At 33.7% G+C, this 23,253-nt stretch overlaps 2 protein-coding genes across 2 annotated transcripts; one reads left to right on the top strand and one right to left on the bottom strand.

Moving 5' to 3' along the window:
- Positions 1-7,907: 7,907 nt before the first annotated feature.
- On the bottom strand, positions 7,908-8,918 carry LOC122010632 (probable CCR4-associated factor 1 homolog 11). Its single transcript, XM_042567145.1, has one exon. The coding sequence runs from the start codon at positions 8,916-8,918 to the stop codon at positions 7,908-7,910; it is 1,011 nt and encodes a 336-aa protein (XP_042423079.1).
- Positions 8,919-10,668: 1,750 nt separating this feature from the next.
- On the top strand, positions 10,669-22,797 carry LOC122011543. The gene is made up of 6 exons (XM_042567929.1): positions 10,669-10,829; positions 10,963-11,076; positions 11,440-11,508; positions 11,625-11,708; positions 11,852-12,007; positions 22,741-22,797. Exons 2-5 carry the CDS (start codon positions 10,987-10,989, stop codon positions 11,939-11,941), a joined length of 333 nt encoding a protein of 110 aa, XP_042423863.1. The 5' UTR covers positions 10,669-10,829; positions 10,963-10,986; the 3' UTR covers positions 11,942-12,007; positions 22,741-22,797.
- Positions 22,798-23,253: the final 456 nt, after the last annotated feature.

Below are 23,253 nucleotides of genomic sequence, written 5' to 3'. Positions count from 1 at the left end.
CATTAAGAACTCCTCCAGTTCCAAACCAAGAGCGTCGAGAAATAGCTATTGCTCATATTGGCAATCACTTCGTATAAGTTTTCTTATATCCTCATTACTTCTCTCCCTTTAAATGGGTCACTCGTTACAGGACACGCGCTCATTTGTGGTACGAAGTAATAGGTGCACCACCACCAAATGCATCGGGAGCAGAATTTGGAAGCAATATTGATTAAGATTTCTATTTTTATATGTTTTTATGTTTTTTTTTTTGTATTATTACATGTACTCTTCATTTGGAAAAAAATATGTTTGTTCCTAAGTTATGAATGTGTTCATTATTAATTGGTAGTATTTTTTTTAGTTTTAAATATAAACTATAAATAAATAAAAGATTATAAACATATAAAAAAATTATTAAAAAAAATAAAACTGATAAAAAATTAATAAAGAAATTGATTAAAAAATAAAAATTAAAAAAATCAATTGAAAAATATAAGTATTATGAAAAAAAATAATAAATTAAATTAATTTAAAATAAAAAATAAATAAAATTTATATAAAATTGAAAAATAAAGTATTGATAAAAAATAATAAATTAAATTAATTAAAAAATAAAACTAAATAAAATTAAAAATATAATTGTATGAGAGTTATTTTTAAATAAAATTAATTAAAAAAATTAAAATTAAATGAGAATTAAATGAAATAAAAAAAAATAAAAAATAAAAACAAAGAAGGCTACATGCGTCTTTTGGCAGGGAGAGAGAGGGGAGGTGGAGGGGTGTGCGTTGACGGGGAAAAGCACCTCTCAATTAATATATAACGGGTAGCCTCTGGATCCGCCTCTTCCAAGAAAATAATTTCTAATTTTTATTATTATATCTAAATAATAAACAAATACTTTACTTTTCAAAAGAATATATCTTTACAAATAAAGAGAACTCGTTAGAATGAATATTTGTTAAATAAATTGTTATTTAAGGTATGCCACGTAACACCACTTATGGATGGAGTGAGGGAAGGTTCATTAACGGAAGGAGAAGTGAGGGGAAATAAAGTATTTAACTTCTTCTTATTTAAGAAGGACGTAACATGTGTTACTTTATTTGGGAGGAAAGAAAGGAGAATGAAGGTTAAATAGATAAAGTTACAAAAATATCTTCACTTTTTAAATTAAACATTTTTCATAATATTAATATTTATTTTATAAATATAAATTAAATATTTTAATGATAAAATTAATTTTTTATATTATCATTTAAATTAGTTATTTTTTTAATAAAAAAATTAATTTTTTTATACTATTCATAACAAAATAATGAATTACTGATAATTAAATAATTAAATAATGAAAATAATGATTTTAGGAATCTTAAATAAAAAAATAACGAAAATTTTTATTTTTAAAATACTTATTAAATTTTGATGGAAAAAATTAAAAATAGTAGATATCCTCTTAAATTTTGACTGCAAAAATGGTTTCTTCCTTCAATTCAATTAGAAGACGTGTCGGATCCCCTCCTCTGATGATCTAGCAGTAAGCGAGCTGTGAAGAAGGCGAGTAAATTGAACTCACATAGCAAAATTAAAAATTAGAAAATTTTAGTTTAAGAATAGGGATAAAATTGGAATAAAAAATCTTTTATTTTTCTTTCCCCTTCCTTACACCCCAATTCAATGATGTTGATGTGGCATACCTTAAATAACTTTTTTATTTAACAAATATTACAAGCTCTATTTAATATTTTATTTGTAAAAATATATTCTTTTGAAAAGTAAAGTATTTGTTTATTATTTAGATATAACACTAAAAATTAGAAATTATTTTCTTGGAATGAAACAGGTAGATCCAGAGGCTAGTTAGACCCAACCGTTTGATATACCAATTCGAACTGATTTACTGAAAGAAAGGTAGCCCCTATTTTAAAAAAAAATAATACAAAATAAATATTCAAAAGTATATTTAAAATTCTTAATAATATTTAAAAAGTAGATTAGTTAAGTTATTCGAACTCGCCGACCTGCTTTAAATGGCAAGACTAATTATTAATTAATTGAATCAAAATTAAACAACCAAATCGAACTAACAATCTATCAATTGAAATCATTTATTTATTTATTTATTATTTTTCTTAATCTAGAAAATCCTTTATTTGATTGAACTTTGTGTGCATTTTTCATAAATGCACTAAATATTTTTTTTTTCATATTTTTTCCATTAATCGGTCTGCTTTCCTGATGCCGCCGTATCTGAGCAACCTTTAATATCTTATATTCTTCAAACATCATGGTGACATTAATTTTATTAGTATCATCCATCTTGACATTTAAGATCAGATGAAAATGTTTCTACAGATAATGCTAAATTTAATTTCGTCCAAAAGTTGAATAGGATGGAATGAGCCGGTGATCAGAGTAAGGATGCTGACGAAAAGAGGACCTGCATCTAGACTTGAAAGAGCATTATAAACTTTTCACCTTCTAACGGGTGAGGGTTGTTGATGGTACCCACTGGTATACACATGCACAAAGAGATCATATAGGAGAGTTAGGACGAGAAGTAGGAAAAAAAATTTCTGGCGCAAACATTCCAACGCTTAAGTCAGAAGTAGCACAGAGCGAGAAGTGCAAAAGGAAAATGGACAATAGTACTACACACGTGCATGTACGTGTACCTAACCAATGGAGAGGATCTTCCTTTTTTACTACCCCTCATAACCTTAGCAATTATGAGATATCAAAAAATGTTAAGTATTAGGATATATCAGGTAATAGAGGATGTACAGTGGACTCCCATTGAGTAGAGAAAGGTTTCACTTCATGCATGCATATGGTAGAGAATCAAAATATTTTCTGACGAATAGTCATTATTCTCTGACAAGTAATTACGATTTCCTGACGATGTTGTCTCCTGATAATAGACTGACCGAAGCTTAGACTGACCGGGGATATATTGGGAACTATGTTAAGGAGAAGTGGAGAATGGACCCTAGAGATTCGATCGGCTAAGAAATCGACCAGGAGCATATTGAGAACTATGACCAAGAAAAGTGGGGGACTGAGCTCTAAGTACTTGACCAACTAATTAGAAACTGATTGGGAGTAGACCGAGAGTTGTACCCAGGAGAAATGAAAGATTAAACATTAGGACTCGATTGGCTAAGAACCCGATCGAAAATAAACTGAGAGTTGTGCTGAGAAGAAGTAAACTGATTATCAAGAGGCCAACTGATGTTGGGACTGATTAGGAGTAGTTAGGAACCTTGTCCAGGAAAAGAAACTAGGTCCTGGGATCCTACCAGCTAAGAATTCGACCGAGAATAGACTGACAACTATCTTTAGAAGAAATGAGGCACTAAACTCTGGGACCCAACAGACGTCAATGTTAGCTGAGAGTGGATTGATTATGCGACGTAGAGGGCCAAGTTCTAGAAACACCTCTCTTAATTTTTGATCGTCATATCAATTTAACTGTTAACCCTGTCCTTTCTCTGGGATTATTACATCCTTTCTTTGGGGTTATTAATTACACGCGGTATCAAATATGAATTGGGATAACGATAATAATGTTAACTGATGTTAAAATACGAATATCAGTTCTTATATTTAATTTTTTTTTTCTGTATTGTGTCGAGTTGGAGATGGGTTATATATAATAATTATTATTATTATTATTATTATTATTATTATTATTATTATTGTGCAGATAGAATATCTGTATCTTTTTCTTATTTATTTTTCTTATTTTTATTTTAAAAATTAATATTTCCTCTAATATAAATCTTAAATAATTATTAAACCCTATAAATATATTATTATACTCATAAATATTTTTTTTTTATTTTTATTTTAACTAAATTCTATAATTCAATCGAAAAATCTGAACCTAAAATAAAATTAGGAATTATAATTTATGCAGATTGATTTACCAATTAGTTGAGTAAAATTAGGAATTAGTTGATGCGGAATATCACATTCCTATCAGGAATTGGGATTCCGAATTATTATTAGTAAAATTGTTATGTGTGATTTTTTTAGATCCATATACTCGTATCCTTCTAACTTTTTATTATTTTTCTTAGGTGATGATGATGTGGCATACTTAAATAACTTTTTATTTAACAAATATTCATTCTGACGATCGAACTCTTTTATTTAATATTTTATTTGTAAAAATATATTCTTTTGAAAAGTAAAGTATTTGTTTATTATTTAGATATAATAATAAAAATTAGAAATTATTTTTTTTTGGAATCGACGGATCCAAAGGCTACCTGTTTTATATACCAATTCGTACTGATTGACTGAAAGGTAGCTTTTTTTTTTTTTTTTTTTTGAAAAAATATATATAATATAAAATAATTAAATATTCAAAAATATATTAAAAATTCTTAATAATATTTAAAAGTAGATTAGCTAAGTTATTCGACTGGATTGGACTCGCCGACTTATTTTAAATGGCAAGACAAATTATTAGGAATAAATATTCGATTAATTCAGTTTATAAATTAATCAGAATTAATCGATTTAGTATTTGATAATCGAATTAAATTAAAATTTTACTAAAATTAAATTAACTGAATTAGTTATTTCAGCAAATACCGATTTAATTAAATTTATTTAAAATAATAATAATAATTATTATATAAAATTAATATCAAGTTTACCGACCCCTACTAATTATTAATTATAAGGAATTGGGATTCCGAATTAAATTAGGAAAATTGTTACGTTTATTAAAATTTCTATCTAAACAACAATTAATGGGTTGAGAAATTTTGTCTTTATTAGATGCATATACTTCGTAACTTCTTATTATTTTACTTAAGTGATGTTTAACAAACCACCCCTGTTTAATATTTTATTTGTAAAAATATATTCTTTTGAAAAGTAAAGTATTTATTTATAATTTAGATATAATACTAAAAATTAAAAATTATTTTCTTGGAATCAAACAAACGGATCCAGAGGCTAGTTAGATCCAACCATTTGATATACCAATTCGAGCTGATTGACTGAAAGGTAGCCATTTTTTTAAAAAATAATATAAAATAAATATTCAAAATTATATTTAAAATTTTTAATAATATTTAAAAAGTAGATTAACTAAGTTATTTGACTGGACTCGCCAACCTGCCTTAAATGACCAGACTAATTATTAATTAACTCACACGTTCAATCAAAATTAAACAACCAAATTGAACTAACTAATCTATCCATTGAAATTATTTATTTATTTATTATTATTTTTTCAATCCAGAAAATCCTTTATTTGATTGAACTGTGTGTGCATTTTTCATAAATACACTAAATATTTTTTTTTTCATATTTTTCCATTTATCGGCGGTGTGCTTTCATGATGCCGCTGGGCAACCTTTAATATCTTATATTATATTCGTCAAACGTCATAGCGACATTAATTTTATTAGTATCATCCATCTTCACATTTAAGATTAGATGAAAATATTTCCACAAATAATATTAAATTTGATTTTGTCCGAAAGTTAAATTGGATGGTGTGAACCGGTGATGAGAGTAAGGATGCTAACGAAAAGAGAACCTGCATCTAAACTTGAAAGAGCATTATAAGCTTTTCACCTTCTAACGGATGAGGGTTGATGGCACCCACGGATATACACATGCGCAAAGAGATCATACAGGAGAGTTACGACGAGAACTAGGAAAAAAATTTCTGGCGCAGACATTCCGACACTTAAGTCAAAAGTAGCACAGAGCGAGAAGTGCAAAAGGAAAATGGACAATAGTATTGCAGTAAACACGTGCATGTACGCGTACCTAACAAATGGAGAGGACCTTCTTTTTTTACTGTCCCTCATAACGTCAGTAATTATGAGGCATTATAGAATGTTGGGTATCAGGATATATCAGGTAATAGAGGATGTACAACGGACTTCCATTGAGTAGAGAAAGGTTTCACTTCATGCATGCATATGTTAGAGAATCAAAATATTTTCTGACAAATAGTCATTATTTTCTAACAAATAGTTGCGATTTCCTGACGATGTTGTCTCCTGACAATAGACTGACTGATGCTTAGATTAACCGGGGATATACTGGGAACTATGCTAAAGAGAAGTGGAGATTGGACCCTAGGGATTCGATCGGCTAAGAAATTGACGAGGAGCAAACTGAGAATTGTAACCAAGAAAAGTGGGGGATTAAGCTCTAAGTACTTGACCGACTAATTAGAAACTGACTGGGAGTAGACTGAGAGTTGTACCCAGGAGAAATGAGAGACTAAAGATTAGGACTCGACTGGCTAAGAACTCGACGGGAAATAAACTAAGAGCTGTGTTAAGAATAAGTAAACTGATTATCAAGAGGCCAACTAACGTTGGCGGATTAGGAGTAGATTAGGAGCCTTGTCCAGGAGAAGAAACTAGGTCCTGGGATCCTACCAGTTAAGAAATCGATCGAGAATAGACTGACAACTGTGTTTAGAAGAAATGAGGCACTAAACTCTAGGATCCAACATGCGTCAATGTTAGCTGTGAGTGGATTGATTATACGACGTAGAGGACCAAGTTCTAGAAACACCTCTCTTAACTTTTGATCGCCATATCAATTTAATGGTTAGGCCCGTCATTTCTATGAGGTTATTAATTACACGCGGTATTAAATATGAATCGGGATAACGATGATAATGTTAACGGGATGTTAAAATACGATTACCAGTACTTATATTTAATTTTTTCTTTTCTATATTGTGTCAAGTTGGAGGTGGATTATATATAATAATAAAAAATTATTATTATTATTATTATTTACGTCGTGATGTATAACAGTGCAGACAGAATATCTAATCTTTTTCTTATTTATTTTTCTTATTTTTATTTAAAAAATTAATAATTTCTCTAATATAAATCTTAAATAATTATTAAACCCTATAAATGTATTATTATACTCATAAATATTTAAATTTTTTATTTTTATTTTAACTAAATATTATAATTCAATTAAAAAAATTGAACCTAGAAATAAAATCTTAAAATTTTTTTAATATAAATCCTAAATACATTATTATACTCCATAAACGCATTACTATATCACATAATATTTTTTTCTATTTTTAATTATTTTCGTTAACTAGACACTATAACTTAATTAAGAAATCTAGACCCTAAATATAAAATTTTAAAATTATTTAGTTTGAATATTATAATCTAATTAGAAAATCTAAATCCTATTGGAAATGAGTAAAAATAAATATTTTAATTATTTTTTTAATCCAAAATAAAAATTTAAAAATAAAAAAATAAAAAATAAAAAATAAAAAATAAAAAATAAAAATACCGTTGGTATCCTGCGCAATGATCAAACAAGTTGGAAGCCTCCCACTCACCTATCCTACTAGCTAAGACCTCGATCAGACTCGATTCAAGTTGAAATGTAGTTAAGTCATCCAATTTAAAATCTATCGACTTGACTTGAACTCAATCTCAAGTCTAATCAACGTGACTTTACACTGACCGAGTCCTAAGCTTGCCACATGGTTCTTACCATCTCCGCATATCATAGGCCTATAAGTATCCAAGTCAATTCAAATGTCTGTTAATTATCTAACTTTAAGGTATACTAAACCAACAATGTGCAATGAGTGCAATGAATTGATTATAAAAATATTTTCCTATTTAACAGTGTCCAATTATTTAATTAGCAATCGTAATGCTTTCTAATGTATTTTTCATTTAAATACATCATCATCATCCTCATTTATTTTTTTGTTTTTTTCCTGAAGCTTGTAAACTGATTTTTTTTTTAGTTTCTTTTAATTATCACTCATTTGCCTTGTAACAAAAAAATTAATAACAAAAACACCAACATGAGTTAGGAAATAAAATCAATTCAGCTTTCCAAATCATAAAAATCAATTTCTACTCTGCCGAACCGACATGATCTACAGTCTACAGAATAACAACACAGGGACGAGGAAAAGAGTGTTGAAGCGGAATCGGCGCGAACCGTCCGATAAGCGGTGTAGCCGGCGGCAACAGATGAACAGGGACATGGCCGGCACCGCCGCCGCCAAAGTATGGAGACGGGAAAGCCAAAGGTGGGCGCACCGTCGGCGGCGCAATCATGAAGCGCCCAGGTGCTAAAGGCCATGGGCGCCGAAGAGGACCGAGCGAAGAAGCGCTCTTGATTTCACGGCAAACATTCTCCAAGCCATACAGAATCATGGAGTCTTGACCGTCCATGACTGCCCACCTCTTATGCATCTCCTGGAAGGTCAGTCCGGTGACCAAACTGTCAAATCCCGCCTGATGTGCCACGCCAACGGCCTCCACGTTCAGCATACTCGCGAGCTTCATCAAGCCAACCTCTCCGCCGAGTAGCCCCGGGCAGAACCGCGCCATGTACTTGACGTCGTAGAGTCTTCCGTTAAAGATGCCACTCGCCGCCATTATAAACTCTCCTGATGTCTCCGGCAGAGGCCTTCCGCCGGCGAGCAACTTCATCAAATAGCCCACATCGTACGAGCCGTGGAACGTGACGAACGCACCGCCGTGGTGATCGAACAGTTTCTCCCGTAGCAGAGCGGCGTAGCGAACGGAAGAAATACCCTCGCGCCGGTTTCTTTGGACGTCTATACCGCTGTTCTTCAGCAGGTCGATGGACGCCGGCGAGCAGGGGTCGACGTCGGGGTCGAAGTCCGAGAAATTGATCTGCCATGCCATTCCGGGGTGGTTGCCGGCGTCGTCGAAAAGGGCGATCCCTAGCTGGATCATGCAGAGGTTGTCGACATTGTACTTGAGGTCGCGGTATCTGCGCTCCTCGGCGGCGTGGCGAGGCGTGGAGTGGAGGAAGCCGGAGAACTCGGTGTCCATGGCGACGATCGGGAAGCAGCGGCCAAGAACAGAGATCGACTCCAACTGCTCCAGTAAATTTGCTTCCCACACGTCGATGATCTCCATTGCTGCAAGCGATAGCTCTCTGCTCCTCTGTTTCGCTCTGATCTGTGTTTTGTGTCTTCCGTTCAATCGAAGTAGTTATTTACTTATTTATAAGGATCGATTTACTAATCAGTTGAGTCCAATTCGGAATTGGTTGTTGCGAAATATCTGCAGACCTTTATTAAATAATCTTTTCTTTTAAAAAAAATTGTTATAATTGTTTTATATTAAAATTGTCATTCTGCCACTCAGATTATCTTTTATTTTTATTGTACCTTTTAAATTTAAAAGTTTTGACCATTTTAATTAGAGTAATTATTTCCTTTCAGAACTTTTCGTCTCCTTATTAACCCTTTATGAAAAAAATCGATATTAAAATTAAAAATTTTCATTTCAATCATGTGGCAATGGCGATTCGTCCGCTCTCAGCGCTCCCGTCAACTCGTCCTGAGTCAACACGGAGGAGGTAAATCACGGATGACTACTAGTCATTAGTGCAAATGACCAAGATATAGGGGAGGTTATGCTCGGTCACGCCGAGTTTCGACCTCAAGACCTTATGTGACAACACTCTATGTCTTAATCATCGCACCGCCCCAAGAGGACATAGGGGAGGTTAAGCATTTCATTTCAATCAAGCTCATATACTTCTGCTTGTAAAATTTTTTTGCTCGTAAATATCAGTCGACGCCTCGCCCAATCTTCTCCCGAGTCTCAAGTCTGGTGTCTCGTTTCCGATCTCTCGCCGCCGATGGCCTCGCCTACCTTGGACAGAGCTCTTCTCTTCTTCGTCGCGATCCTTCTCCCTCTTCGGATTTTCAACCTTTGCTCCCGTCTTCTTCGAAGAGGGATTGTGCGAGTACGTCTCATAGCGGTCCGATCGGTTGTCCTCGTCATCTCCATTGTCGTCCTGCTCGCCTCCATCTTCTCTCTCCGTACCTATCCCTCAGAAAGGAGCGCCGTGATCGCGGAAATGGAGGATTTGAGGCTCAAGACCGCTCGATTAGGTTGACCAATTTGAGGCTAGATTGTTCTCCTTTTTTTTTTTTTTTTTTTTTTTTTTTTTTTTTTTTTTTTAATATATGCCTATTATACAAGTATAATTATTTGACTTGAATGGCATGGTTGTTTCTTTCCGGTGTATATAAAGTTTTATGCAATGTTAGGATTCTTACTCGGAAAGGCTCATATTGAAAGTATGTTGTCCTATAGCCTCTTTATAAGCTTATTGCATTATGTCCAACTTTATATAATACATAAAAAATTTCAAGAAATATATATATATATATATATATATATATATATATATCAATCTTTCTAGTATGAAGTATCCACATTTTTTATTTGAGCATCAAATTTTATTTTTGTTGTTTCTTGTTCTGATTTAGGAATCTAGCTAATTTGTATTCGTTCACGATCACTGTCAAATTTTAGTTATTATTGTGATAAAAGTAGCAGAGAATGCTTTCAACATGACTTGAAGGCAGTTGTGATTATAAGATCGATCGTTCTCACTGTAACAATATATATTACAATGAAAAGCTAGTAGGCAGCATTCTTGAATGTGGTAATGACATCATCACTAGAAAGTAGCAATTTACAGTGCAGTTTCACACGGCAGTTGAGTCCTCAGTGATCATTAACTCATAAAACTTATCCCCAGAATGACTGGAATATATTGTGATACTGCCTATCATTTTGATTCCATCTGTAGTGGTTAAGGTGACACAAAATATACTTCTGTTAAGACACTGTCATTTGTATCACACACTAAAATGCAGGAGCTGATTGCCTGCCTATTTGGCAAATGGACTGAAGATAGAACTCGTGTGTTTTCTTCCTTCTTACTTTGATGTGTATTGTTACTTCTTACAGGGTTCAAGTAGTGACTCATTGGACACTGAAGATCGGGTTCGGGCTCTGGAAAAAGAGGTAGTCTGCCTCTCCTCACATTGAATTTCTAATTTTATTTTACTTTTTTCCCCCAAGGACTGGTGATTCAGTTCTATACTGTTGTCTTTGAGCTACATTTTGATTTAATAAGTGAACTTGATTTTTTTTATAGATCCAGTTGTTATTTGAGCAGTCAATGATGAACACGGATAGCATTCGGAGTTTAGAATCACATGCGGACGAAGCAAAAGAAAAGATGGAGACTGCAGCTTCTGAAGTTCAAAAGGTCAAATCTATTGTCATGCAAGTTTGTTCTTAAATGATAGTTAAAAACAATGATCAAGTAGATATAAAGATGTGTTACAAGCAAGGATTGCTTCATTAACTGTTTGATCCTTCCCATTTAGATCTCAATCTCAAAGCTTATTGATTTGTTTCTTAACCAAAGAAATATTAAATCAACAAGTTCAACAGCCAAAGTAGTAAAAAGTTTGACCTAGCTACTAGAACACTTGGTTCCTCTACAAGAGATTTTAAGCTACCGTCAAACCTCTCAAAAAAATCCATACATCTTCCTAGACTGAATTTTACTCGAGTCAGAAGCTTGTCTTACACGAAACAAATTTGAGATTTGTGATTCTATGGCCAGTTGGAGAATATAGTTACTGAACAGTGGATTCAAATACGCCAACTCGAGCAGGCATTTCAATCAACCAAGGTACAATAAAGGTGGCTTACCAATATTCACTATAACTTTGCTTTCCTGACTGAAGATGCATACTAATTTTTTAGTTGTAAAACACCTTTGTAACCACTTTACTTTGTGTTTTATAGATGACAACAAAGAAAGTTCTCAAAAGAAATAGACAAAAAGAAGAGCTCAAGAATCAAATTCCTTTCAAGGAAACTGTGAGCAAGGTATTAGAATCCACCCATTATGTCTACATAATTTTAGCTAAGTAGGTACTTAAATTATTATGTCTAATCTACTTGATCTGAAGCTTATGGATGCAATTGACGTTCAGTGAATGTTATCTTTGATTTATGTATTTTGATGCTAGGCTTTCCAGTTTATCAGGAGTACTGGTCACCATGCCTCAGAAGTTATCCTAGCTGATTCATTCTTTTTAAGGGCTTCTTTCTCAAAATAAGCCATACCTGAAGCATATAAACAGCTCAAAGTCTTTATGTCACTTGTCAAAAAATGTCACCATGAGGTGCTAATCTTTTCTATTGTTCTCATATTTTTAGTTACATTGGTAGGTGATCTGCATGAGTTACTTTTATCATACTGTTTATGTTATTTTTCTTGATTGTTAATTATATCCTTCAATTGTTAATCTTTGTTTAGAAAGGTGTGCAAATTGGTAAGTTTTTAGAGTTTAACTTCTTTCTTGCTAGGACAATATTCTTATGAGCTTGTTTGTAGAAATATTAATATTTTCACAATATATGATGGTTTCCTAGTGTCTAATATGTATGCTAATTTTTGTTTGTCTTGGCATCTTTTAGAGGCATCTTCTGCAAGGAATTTTCATATTATGAGTTGAATTGGACAAATATCCAAAATTTTGAGAGATGGGGCAACTGATTGAGAGTTCTCTTGCTGCTATTTCTGTTTCATATTAGTTTCTAAGACTTCTTATTACATCTTCAATTTAATGTACTTTCACCACAGTTATAATTGGTTTTATTATTTTTGGTTGGAATATTTGCTGGTACATTCAGCTAGAGTGAATAAATTTCCTGACCCATGAAGCACTTTGTGGTAAGAGTGAATGCTTAGGAAATTATCTTAGGTAATTTGAGTACTTGCATAACAACTACAGGCTAACCTATTGTGGTAGAATTGAATTTTCCTCAGGAAGTGTTTGAGGCCAGACAAAAGGAGGTAGTGAATTGGAATTAGAATTTCTGTAACAAAACTTAATTCCTACATAACTGTAAATTGAAAATGTCGTTCCAAGAGTGAATCTAATGATAAATACTGCTGAATTAATTTAAGCAGTTAAACAATCAAGCTGAACAATAAAGTAAAACAAATACCATGTTCTTTTTATGTAATAAAAAATCAATAAACCATGTCTAAATAATAGGAGCGAAATGTGTACTTAACAGTACCCTTAATTGTTAACTAACTCTGTAGAAGGTTGAATAGCTTGACCAGGTCTAGAAGGTGCTACCTTTGTTAGAGTGTATACTAAAAGTCTATCTTTTGGTATAAATATTTATCTAGAAATAAGAATCATATTGGTCAAATGTCTACATTTGTGATAAATGTAGTTGTTCAATTAATTTATATTGTATATAACATGGTGTGTGGTGTCACACACAGAGGATCATGTTATCAGTACCTTATAAATTATAAACAGTAGCTCACGACCAAAATGGAAAGGAACAAACCATTAGAAGGTCGTAGTGTAATTAGGTATCAGTTTATCTTGACTGTATAATTACACTAGTACACTTAGAGTGTATTGAGTAGGACCATTTGAGGTCGTTTCTTTTATACTGATTTTATAAAGAAACAAAGACCTCGGTTATTATGGAAGTGTGTGCTCTTAATCCTAATATAATAACAAGCACATATATTTGATATTTATTTCTTTAATTTATCAAAGGGTGAGATTTAGTTCGATGAATCAATAAACCCGATAAGTTGGGAAATGGTATCACTTATAGTGTGTGTTGTTGATTATAGAAGGAAACTGTGTCCTAGAGATACTAGGTTGATAATGTCCTCAAGAGGAGCTCATAAGGATTGTCATGTTAAACCCTGCAGGTGGACCTAATCCGACATGATGATAAGGTTGAGTGGTACTACTCTTGGACTAAGATATTAATTAAATGAGTTGTCAGTAACTCACTTAATTAGTGGACATTCGATATCTTAAACACAGGGAGATTAACACACTCATGATAAGAAGGAGCCCAAAATGTAATTTGGGATTGGTGCGGTAGTTCAATAATAGTTCTCTAGTGGAATGAATTATTATTGATAAAATTAAGTTGTGTGTTCGGGGCGAGCACGGGATGCTTAATTTCATCGGGAGACCAAAACCAATTCCTCCTCTCGGTCCCTATCGTAGCCTCTTGTATATAGAGATTTATACCCACCACACACCTACCTTCTTACCCACTTTTTGGTGGCCGGCCAAGCTAGCTTGGAACCCAAGCTAGGGCTGACCAAGACCCAAAGGTTGAGCCAAGTTAATGGCCGCCATAGCTTGGAGCCCAAGCTTGGGTGGCCAACCATATTAAAAGGATTTTTAATTAAAATTATTTTTATGTGGATATCATAGTTTTAAAAGAGAGTTTAAAATTGAAATCTTTCCTTATTTGTAGATTGAAAGGAGATTTTATTTTAAGAAAACTTTCCTTTTTAACCATGATAATAATTTAAAAGAGAGTTTAAAAATTAAATATTCTCTTTTATTAGTTTCTACAAAAGATTAAGAAAAGATTTGATATCTTTCCTTATTTGTAGATTGAAAAGAGATTTTAATTTTTAGAGATAACTTTCCTTTTTGGAAATTATCCACATGTTTAAAAGAAGAATTTTAATTTATAAAATTTCCTTTTTATTAACCATGAAGGAAAATTATTGGAGAAATTTTTATAAATTTCTGGAGACAAATTAGGAAGTTTTAATTAATTAAAACTCTCCTTGTTTATAGCTTGATGGTGGCCGGCCATGTAAATTGAGAAGAGAAATTGTTTTTAATTAAAAAATTTTCCTTTTCATGGCAAAATAATTAAGTAAGTTTTTATTTAAATTTCCTTATTTGCCAAGACCAAGGATTATAAAAGAGGAGGTAGAGGTGCCTTCATGGGTGAACGACTCTATTATTCTTCTCCTCTCTTTTCCTCTTTGGTGGCCGACCCTAGCTTCTCCCTCTTCTCTTCTTCTTGTGGCCGGCAGCAACCCCTCTTGGAGCTCTTGATGGTGGCCGGTTCTAGCTAGGAGAAGAAGGAGAGAAAGGAGGTTTTGTTTCTTGCATCCCTTGGAGCTTGGTGGTGGTGGCCGGACCTCTACTTCTCTTGGAGAATTGTGGTGGCCGAAACTTGTAAGGAAGAAGAAGGTGCTTGGTGGTTCTCATCTCGGAAGATCGTTGCCCACACAACGTCCGAGGTTAGAAGAGGAATACGGTAGAAGATCAAGAGGTCTTTTAGAAGGTATAACTAGTAATTTTTCCTTTCCGCATCATGCTAGTTATTTATGAAAATAATACTAAATACAAGAGGCATACGATTCTAGAGTTTCGAATTCGTTTTCGATATAGTGTTCTTTTGTTTTTCTTTTCCTTGTGATTTGATTGTTCTTTTCAGTTAACCTAAAGTTATTTTAGGAAATTAAATATTAGCTTTCTATAAAATGTTTTGTCTAGTCGGTGGTGGTTGCTCCCATATCCAAGAAGGCCATGTGCCTCGCCACGTCAGTACTGGGAACCGATTATGGAAATTAATATTTAATGGAATTAATAACTTAAGGTGACTTGGGTCGAACGTGTTAAGTTCCGCAGGAGATCCAAGTCAAAACCTAAAAGAACAAATAGATTAAGTTTTGGATCAAACGTGTTAAGTTCCGCAGGCGATCCAAAATTTAATTTAAAAGAACACATGGTAGCTAGGAAAGGTTCGGACCTTTGTACAAAATTTTTGCAGTGGAACCTCTAGGCTTTCCGAGTTGCAACCAACAATTGGTATCGAGCTAGGGTTTTGCCTCATGTATTTGGTATTAGTTTAATTATGCATGTCATACATAATTTAGGCGGGATAATAGTAGGATGTGCTAACTTTGTGGATCGCAGGATCCAACTATTATGGCTTATAGTTATTAAGTGTGTGATTGGACCCTTGGACATGTCAAGGGCATTTTATTGTGTGTGCATGATTGTATTATAAAATACAACAGGAGTATTTAGTTTTATTAGGATTTTATTTTGATCTAGATACATGTACATTCCTTTTATGGAATATAGGATCAAAATGTAAAATTCTATTTATGTCATGGATCGAATCTTGCAAAGCGTGGAACCTTCTAAGGACCAGAGGCGCAGCGGAACTAGGAGCAAGATGGATGCGATAGACCCGGTGGCGGTGGCCAAATATGGCAGCAGCTTGGGATGACAACACACGGAGGACAACTAGAGATAAAAGCCATAATAGTTGAAAATTAGATTTTCTATTTATTGCTTTTATATTGTGTGTGCATGTTAGTTTACATATTTAGTAGGCTAGCATAGTTAAAATTCCTCATTTATAAATAACTAAGTGGGAGAGAGTTTTTAAGTAAATCCCATGGTCTCCATTCTTGGTTTGTAAGTGATGCAAACAAGCTTGGCGTTGGCTCGAGTACCTTCCTCCATAACGGATGAGCTTGTTTGTGGATCACTAGAACAGACTTTCATTTTGGATGACTATAGGAAGTTAATTAAGGCGTGTGATCTTCCCCAGCGGAAGGGCATAATCTTATTAATGGACTTAGTGTCAAGTAATGGTATACACTTAGACACATCTAATAGTATCCTCCCATCGAGTCACTGCTATTATTTGTGTGACCAAATGATACCAACTATTAATTTTATTTGTCAAAAAGTTAGGTTGACAAGATAATAAAATTAATGGGTTAAAACCCTCCTTTTACAAATGTTGAATTTGTATACGTCCACACTAACGTGGCATACAAAATTCACGATGTTTGAGGTGTTGGTGAATTTAAATAATATTGTTTGAGGAATCAATATTTTTTTTAAATTCAAAAGTTTTTGACCAAATATTTGATCAAAGACAGATCAACTATTAATTTTATTCGTCATAAAGTAAAGTTGACGAGATAATAAAATTAATGAATAAAATCTCCTCTTCGATTTTGTATACGTCCACACTATAGTGACATACAAAATTCATGGGGATTTTTAAGGAGTTTATCTTAACCAAATATTTTTGTGATTCTTAGGAAGATGGTCAATCCCTAGCTGATATACTTTAGGATAGACTTAGTGGTCCCAATTATAATTGATTGGAAATAGAATTTGGACATTAAGGTAGACTGTCCTCTTAGAACTAAGAACAATATAGGTGTATTTTATTCATTAGTTGATACATGTTTAGTGGAGTTATCTACCGGTACCTGGTGTGTAGATATGGGAGCCACTGATCATGTCTGCAATTCATTGCAGGGTTCCAGGATACCCGACAACTAAATGAAAATAAAAAACACCGTCCACATGGGCACTACTGCAAAAGTAGCAGCTGTTGCAGTGGGAGAGGTTTATTCTCTAATAGGAATAAAATTTAGATTATTAGGAATTGTCTTTACATACTAAGTTTAGAAAGAACCTGATTTCAGTTTCTAAACTATTATAGAATAGATATTGTGTCTATTTTGATAACAAAGTTGTTATCAAGAAAAATAGGCAAGTTATCTATTCTAGTATGATTGGTTGACAATTTATAATCCAATAACTCCCATGATGCAACAAATGGAAATTAATAACACATCTTCTAACTTAAGAGAAAGCAACCTTCGAAAATGAACCAATTATATCTTTGACATCTAAGGCTAGGTTATATTAACTTGAGTAGGATTCATTGGTAGCTGATGAACTTTTGGGTTCATTAGTAGTGGAAATCTTTCCAACCTGCGAGTCTTACTTGGAAGGAAAAATAACCAAGAAGCTTTTAAGTCTAAGGGGTATGGAATCAAAGATATGTTGAAATTAGTTCATTCTGATTTGTGTGATCCTATGACTATCCAGACAAGAGGTAGTATTGAATATTTCGTCTATTTTATAGACAACTATTCAAGATACAAATAAATTTACTTAATGTACCGCAAGACTAAGTACTTTGATTAGTTCAAATAGTACAAGGCTGATGCGGAGAAATGTTAAAGTAAAAGTCACTATGGTAAGAACATAGTGGCAAGTACCTCTTGGGAGAATTTAGGAGTCACTTATCAGAAGTAGGGATTCAATCCCAACTAACTGCACCTGGTACACCCCAACAGAATGGTGTAGAAAAAGGAAGGTATAGGACTCTTATGGAAATAAGTAGATTGATGAGTTATTTAGAATATTACCAAAATCATTTTTAGGATATACTCTGGAAACGGAAGTGAATATAATACCTTCCAAAGTCAGAACTCTCTACTCATATAGAATTGCTGAATAGGCGTAAGCCTATTTCAAAGCATATTCGGATACGGGTAGTCCAACACATATGCTGAAGAGAGACAATGATAAGTTGGACAGGAATTCACTTGTTTGTGGGTTATCCTAGAGAAATGAAAGTAGGTTTATAGTCTTAAAAATCAGAAGGTCATTGTTAGCATCAATGACCGATTTTTAGAAAAGGACTATGTAATAAACCACGTGCCCATAAGAAAATTTGTTCTTAAGGAAATAATAAAAGACATGTCTAATCTAGTACCAATTGTACAAGATGAGATACCACAAGGAAACTGCAACACGTATCACAAATGATACACAATTACAGAAAGTGTCTTGTCGTAGTGGGAGGGTTGTTAGGCAACCTAAAAAGATTCATGTTTTGGGAGAGTTTTTGGACTCGATCCCTGGAGGACATGAACCTGATCTCCGGTCATATGATGAAGCACTCCAAGATAAAGATGCAGCATCTTGGCAAAGAGTAATGAATAAAAGAATTAGAATATATGTATTCTAATAAAATCTGGAAGCTTGTAGAATCACCAAATGGTGTAAAAACCGTTGGGTGTAAAAAGGTCTATAATAGGAAAAGAGGGATAGACAGGAAGGTAGTAACTTTCAAAGCAAGGCTTGATGAAAAAGGAAACTTTTTCACTGGTAGTCATGCTTAAGTCTATCCGGATTCTTTTATCTATTTGGCAAGTGGATGTCAAGACAGCATTCCTTAATGGAAGTCTTGAAGAAAACATCCATATAAAGCAACCAGAAGGGTTCATTGCAAAGGACTAAGAGCATCTTGTGTGTAAGCTCAATCAGTCTATGGACTGAGGCAAAGCTTCAAGGTCTTGGAATATCCAGTTTATCAAAGTAATCCAGATCTATGGATTTAGTAACCGGATAAGTCTTGTGTATACAAAAGATGTGATGGAAACGTGGTGATATTTTTTGTACTATACTTAGATAACATTTTTGGTAGTTGGAAACAATATCAAAATGTTGTCAGAAGTAAGGGTATGGTTGTCCAAACAAATTCGATATAAAGGACTTGGGAGAATGTATATATTCTAGAGATCAAAGTAATAAGGGATCGCAAGAAAAGAATATTTTACTTATCCCAAGCTTCATATATCGGAAAAATCCTTGTTCGTTTTAAGCATACAAAACTCCAAGAAAGGTTTCTTACCTTTTCAGGATAGAGTAACTTTATCTAAAGATATGTCTCTGTAGACATCAAAGGAGATAAAGGAAATATAGGCAGTTCTTTATGCTACGGCTGTTGAAAGCCTAATGTATGTTATGCACGAGATCAGAAATCTGTTTTGTCAAATGCATAGTTAACAGATATCAAAGTAACCCTGGACAAGGATAGTGGACTGCAGTAAAGCATATATTGTAGTACCTTAGAGGCACTAGAGATTATATGCTAGCTTACAAGACAGTTAATTTGGTCCTTGTGGGTTGCATGGATTTTGACTTCCAATCGGATAGGGACAATAATAAGTCAACCTCGGGGTTTTGTGTTTACTTTAGGAGGTAAAGTCATAACTATGGAAGAGTGATAAGCATAGGTGTTTTTCTGGACTCCACCATAGAAGCTTAGTATATGGCAAGCCTCTGAGGTAGCTATAAAAGCTGAATGACTCAATAATCTCAAGATAGACTTAGATATGATTTCTGGTTTCTCCAAAGATTATTACAATTTATTGTAATAATATTGGTGCAGTAGCAAACTCGAAGAAACCATAAGTCTATAAAGGCAAGTAAACACAAAAGAGCGCAAGTACCACCCAATACGAGAAATCGTATAGACGAGGAGAAGTTGTTGCTGCCTAGATTGCATCAGGTGATGACCTATAGATCCTTCCACCGAGGTCCTTAAGGCAAGAGCTTTTGATGGACATGTTGAAGGGTTAGGAATCAGATGTATGGCAGCAGATATAGCAGCTTAGTCTTTTAGTATAAGTGGGAGATTGTTAGAGTGTATACTAAAAGCCTACCTTTTGGTATAAACATTTATCTAGAAATAAGAATCACATTGGTCAAATGTCTACATTTGTGATAAATGTAGTTGTTCAATTAATTTATATTGTAGATAACATGGTGTGTGGTGTCACACACAGAGGATCATGTTATCAGTACCTTATAAATTATAAACAGTAGCTCACGACCAAAATGGAAAGGAACAAACCATTAGAAGGTCATAGTGTAATTAGGTATCAGTTTATCTTGACTGTATAATTACACTAGTACACTTAGAGTGTATTGAGTAGGACCATTTGAGGTCGTTTCTTTTATACTGATTTTATAAAGAAACAAAGACCTCGGTTATTATGGAAGTGTGTGCTCTTAATCCTAATATAATAACAAGCACATATATTTGATATTTATTTCTTTAATTTATCAAAGGGTGAGATTTAGTTCGATGAATCAATAAGCCCGATAAGTTGGGAAATGGTATCACTTATAGTGTGTGTTGTTGATTATAGAAGGAAACTGTGTCCTAGAGATACTAGGTTGATAATGTCCTCAAGAGGAGCTCATAAGGATTGTCATGTTAAACCCTGCAGGTGGACTTAGTCCGACATGATGATAAGGTTGAGTGGTACTACTCTTGGACTAAGATATTAATTAAATGAGTTGTCAGTAACTCACTTAATTAGTGGACATTCGATATCTTAAACACAGGGAGACTAACACACTCATGATAAGAAGGAGCCCAAAATGTAATTTGGGATTGGTGCGGTAGTTCAATAATAGTTCTCTAGTGGAATGAATTATTATTGATAAAATTAAGTTGTGTGTTCGGGCGAGCACGGGATGCTTAATTTTATCGGGAGACCAAAACCAATTCCTCCTCTCGGTCCCTATCGTAGCCTCTTGTATAGAGATTTATACCCACCACATACCCACCTTCTTACCCAACCAATAGGGGCCGGCCAAGCTAAGCTTGAAGCTCAAGCTTAGGGCCGGCCAAGCCTAAAGGTTGGCCTTAAGGTGGCCGGCCAATAGCTTGGAGCCCAAGCTTAGGTGGCCGGCCACATCATATTAAAAAGGATTTTTTATTAAAATTATTTCTTATGTGGATATCATAGTTTTAAAAGAGAGTTTAAAAATTAAATCTTTCCTTTTAAAGCTTTCTACAAAAGATTAAGAAAAGATTTGAAATCTTTCCTTATTTGTAGATTGAAAGGAGATTTTATTTTTAAGAAAAAATTTCCTTTTTAACCATGATAATAATTTAAAAGAGAAGTTTAAAAATTAAATATTCTCTTTTATTAGTTTCTACAAAAGATTAAGAAAAGATTTGATATCTTTCCTTATTTTTAGATTGAAAAGAGATTTTAATTTTTAGAGATAACTTTCCTTTTGAAAATTATCCACATGTTTAAAAGAAGAATTTTAATTTATAAAATTCCCTTTTTATTAACCACCATGAAGGGAAAATTATTGGAGAAATTTTTTATAAATTTCTGGAGACAAATTAGGAAGTTTTAATTAATTAAAACTCTCCTTGTTTATAGCTTGATGGTGGTCGGCCATGTAAATTGAGAATAGGAAAATTGTTTTTAATTAAATAAATTTTTATTTTTCATGGCAAAAGAATTAAGGAAGTTTTTAATTAAATTTCCTTATTTGCCAAGACCAAGGATTATAAAAGAGGGGGTAGAGGTGCCTTCATGGGTGATCAACTCTATTATTCTTCTCCTCTCTTTTCCTCCTTGGTGGCCGGCCCTAGCTTCTTCCTCTTCTCTTCTTCTTATGGCCGGCGGCAACCTCTCTTGGAGCTCTTGATGGTGGCCGGTTCTAGCTAGGAGAAGAAGGAGAGAAAGGTGGTTTTATTTCTTGCATCCCTTGGAGCTTGGTGGTGGTGGCCGAACCTCTTCATCCTAGGAGAAGTTTTGATGGCCGAAACTTGTAAGGAAGAAGAAGGTGCTTGGTGGTTCTCATCTCGGAAGATCGTTGCCCACACAACGTCCGAGGTTAGAAGAGGAATACGGTAGAAGATCAAGAGGTCTTTTAGAAGGTATAACTAGTAATTTTTCCTTTCCGCATCATGCTAGTTATTTATGGAAATAATATTAAATACAAGAGGCATACGATTTTAGAGTTTCGAATTCGTTTTCGATATAGTGTTCTTTTGTTTTTCTTTTCCTTGTGATTTGATTATTCTTTTCAGTTAACCTAAAGTTATTTTAGGAAATTAAATATTAGCTTTCTATAAAATGTTTTGTCTAGTCGGTGGTGGTTGCTCCCATATCCAAGAAGGTCATGTGCCTCGCCACGTCAGTACTGGGAACCGATTATGGAAATTAATATTTAATGGAATTAATAACTTAAGGTGACTTGGGTCGAACGTGTTAAGTTCCGCAGGAGATCCAAGTCAAAACCTAAAAGAACAAATAGATTAAGTTTTGGATCAAACGTGTTAAGTTCCGCAGGCGATCCAAAATTTAATTTAAAAGAACACATGGTAGCTAGAAAAAGGTTCAGACCTTTGTACAAAATTTTTGTACAGTGAAACCTCTAGGCTTTCCGAGTAGCAACCAACAACCTTAGGGAATGATATAAGTGCTATTTCTGTTGCATGATGTTAGCGTTGAAATGTTTTTGGCCGATGCAAACTGTAGGCCTGATGTGGTTGCGACGTGATACATATACATGCTTTGTGAAATCTATAAAATCAAACTGTCATTACTCACGTGCTAGCAATTTCCCTTTCTACAACTATTTCTCAGTGTTCACTAACTTGACAACTAGACGTACTTCAATTCTTGCAGCTCCAAGATTCAATTAGACATGACTTGAAAATGAATGAGTTCACTGCTGATCTCGGCAACGACTTTGTTGTCTTTTATCTGGTGTGTAGTCTCAAATATTCAGTTCTCCCTTTGCATCAAAGATTTTGTATCCTACAAGTTAAAATCATACTGTCCCCAAGTTTAGATATTTCTTGCTTCTTACTTCCCAGGCCTGTATGATGATGGTCATTTCAGTAGTAACTACTTGGATTGTATCTTCATGGTGCTTCAGCCTCTTGACACGGCGTTTAACAAGTAGTAATTGAGTTCTATGATTTGCAAAGTAGAATTCAGATGCTGCTGATGTGCCTCCCTTTTGTACAATATAAACTTGTCTTTATACCGTTAAAGTAAACTCAGCTAGTCTTCTTCATAGTTATAACATGGTTTTATGTACAGGATGGGTCAAAATTAAAATATTTCATTTTGCTTAAGATCAGTGATTATGCTGATGCTCACCTTGATCATTTGGTGCATGTACAAAATATATTT

The sequence above is a fragment of the Zingiber officinale genome, chromosome 8A, assembly GCF_018446385.1.
Source record: "Zingiber officinale cultivar Zhangliang chromosome 8A, Zo_v1.1, whole genome shotgun sequence".
NCBI classification, from domain to species: Eukaryota; Viridiplantae; Streptophyta; class Magnoliopsida; order Zingiberales; family Zingiberaceae; genus Zingiber; species Zingiber officinale.
Note: the sequence above shows the minus strand (reverse complement) of the source record. Positions and strands in the feature narration are given on the sequence as shown.

Excerpts from the sequence above, each read along its gene's own strand:
- LOC122011543 (XM_042567929.1), top strand. The coding sequence starts at position 10,987 with ATGATGAACACGGATAGCATTCGGAGTTTAGAATCACATGCGGACGAA. Across the intron at positions 11,509-11,624 it reads AGGCATTTCAATCAACCAAG|ATGACAACAAAGAAAGTTCT; the intron begins GTACAATAAAGG and ends TGTGTTTTATAG. Across the intron at positions 11,709-11,851 it reads TCAAGGAAACTGTGAGCAAG|GCTTTCCAGTTTATCAGGAG; the intron begins GTATTAGAATCC and ends TTTTGATGCTAG.
- LOC122010632 (XM_042567145.1), bottom strand. The coding sequence starts at position 8,918 with ATGGAGATCATCGACGTGTGGGAAGCAAATTTACTGGAGCAGTTGGAG.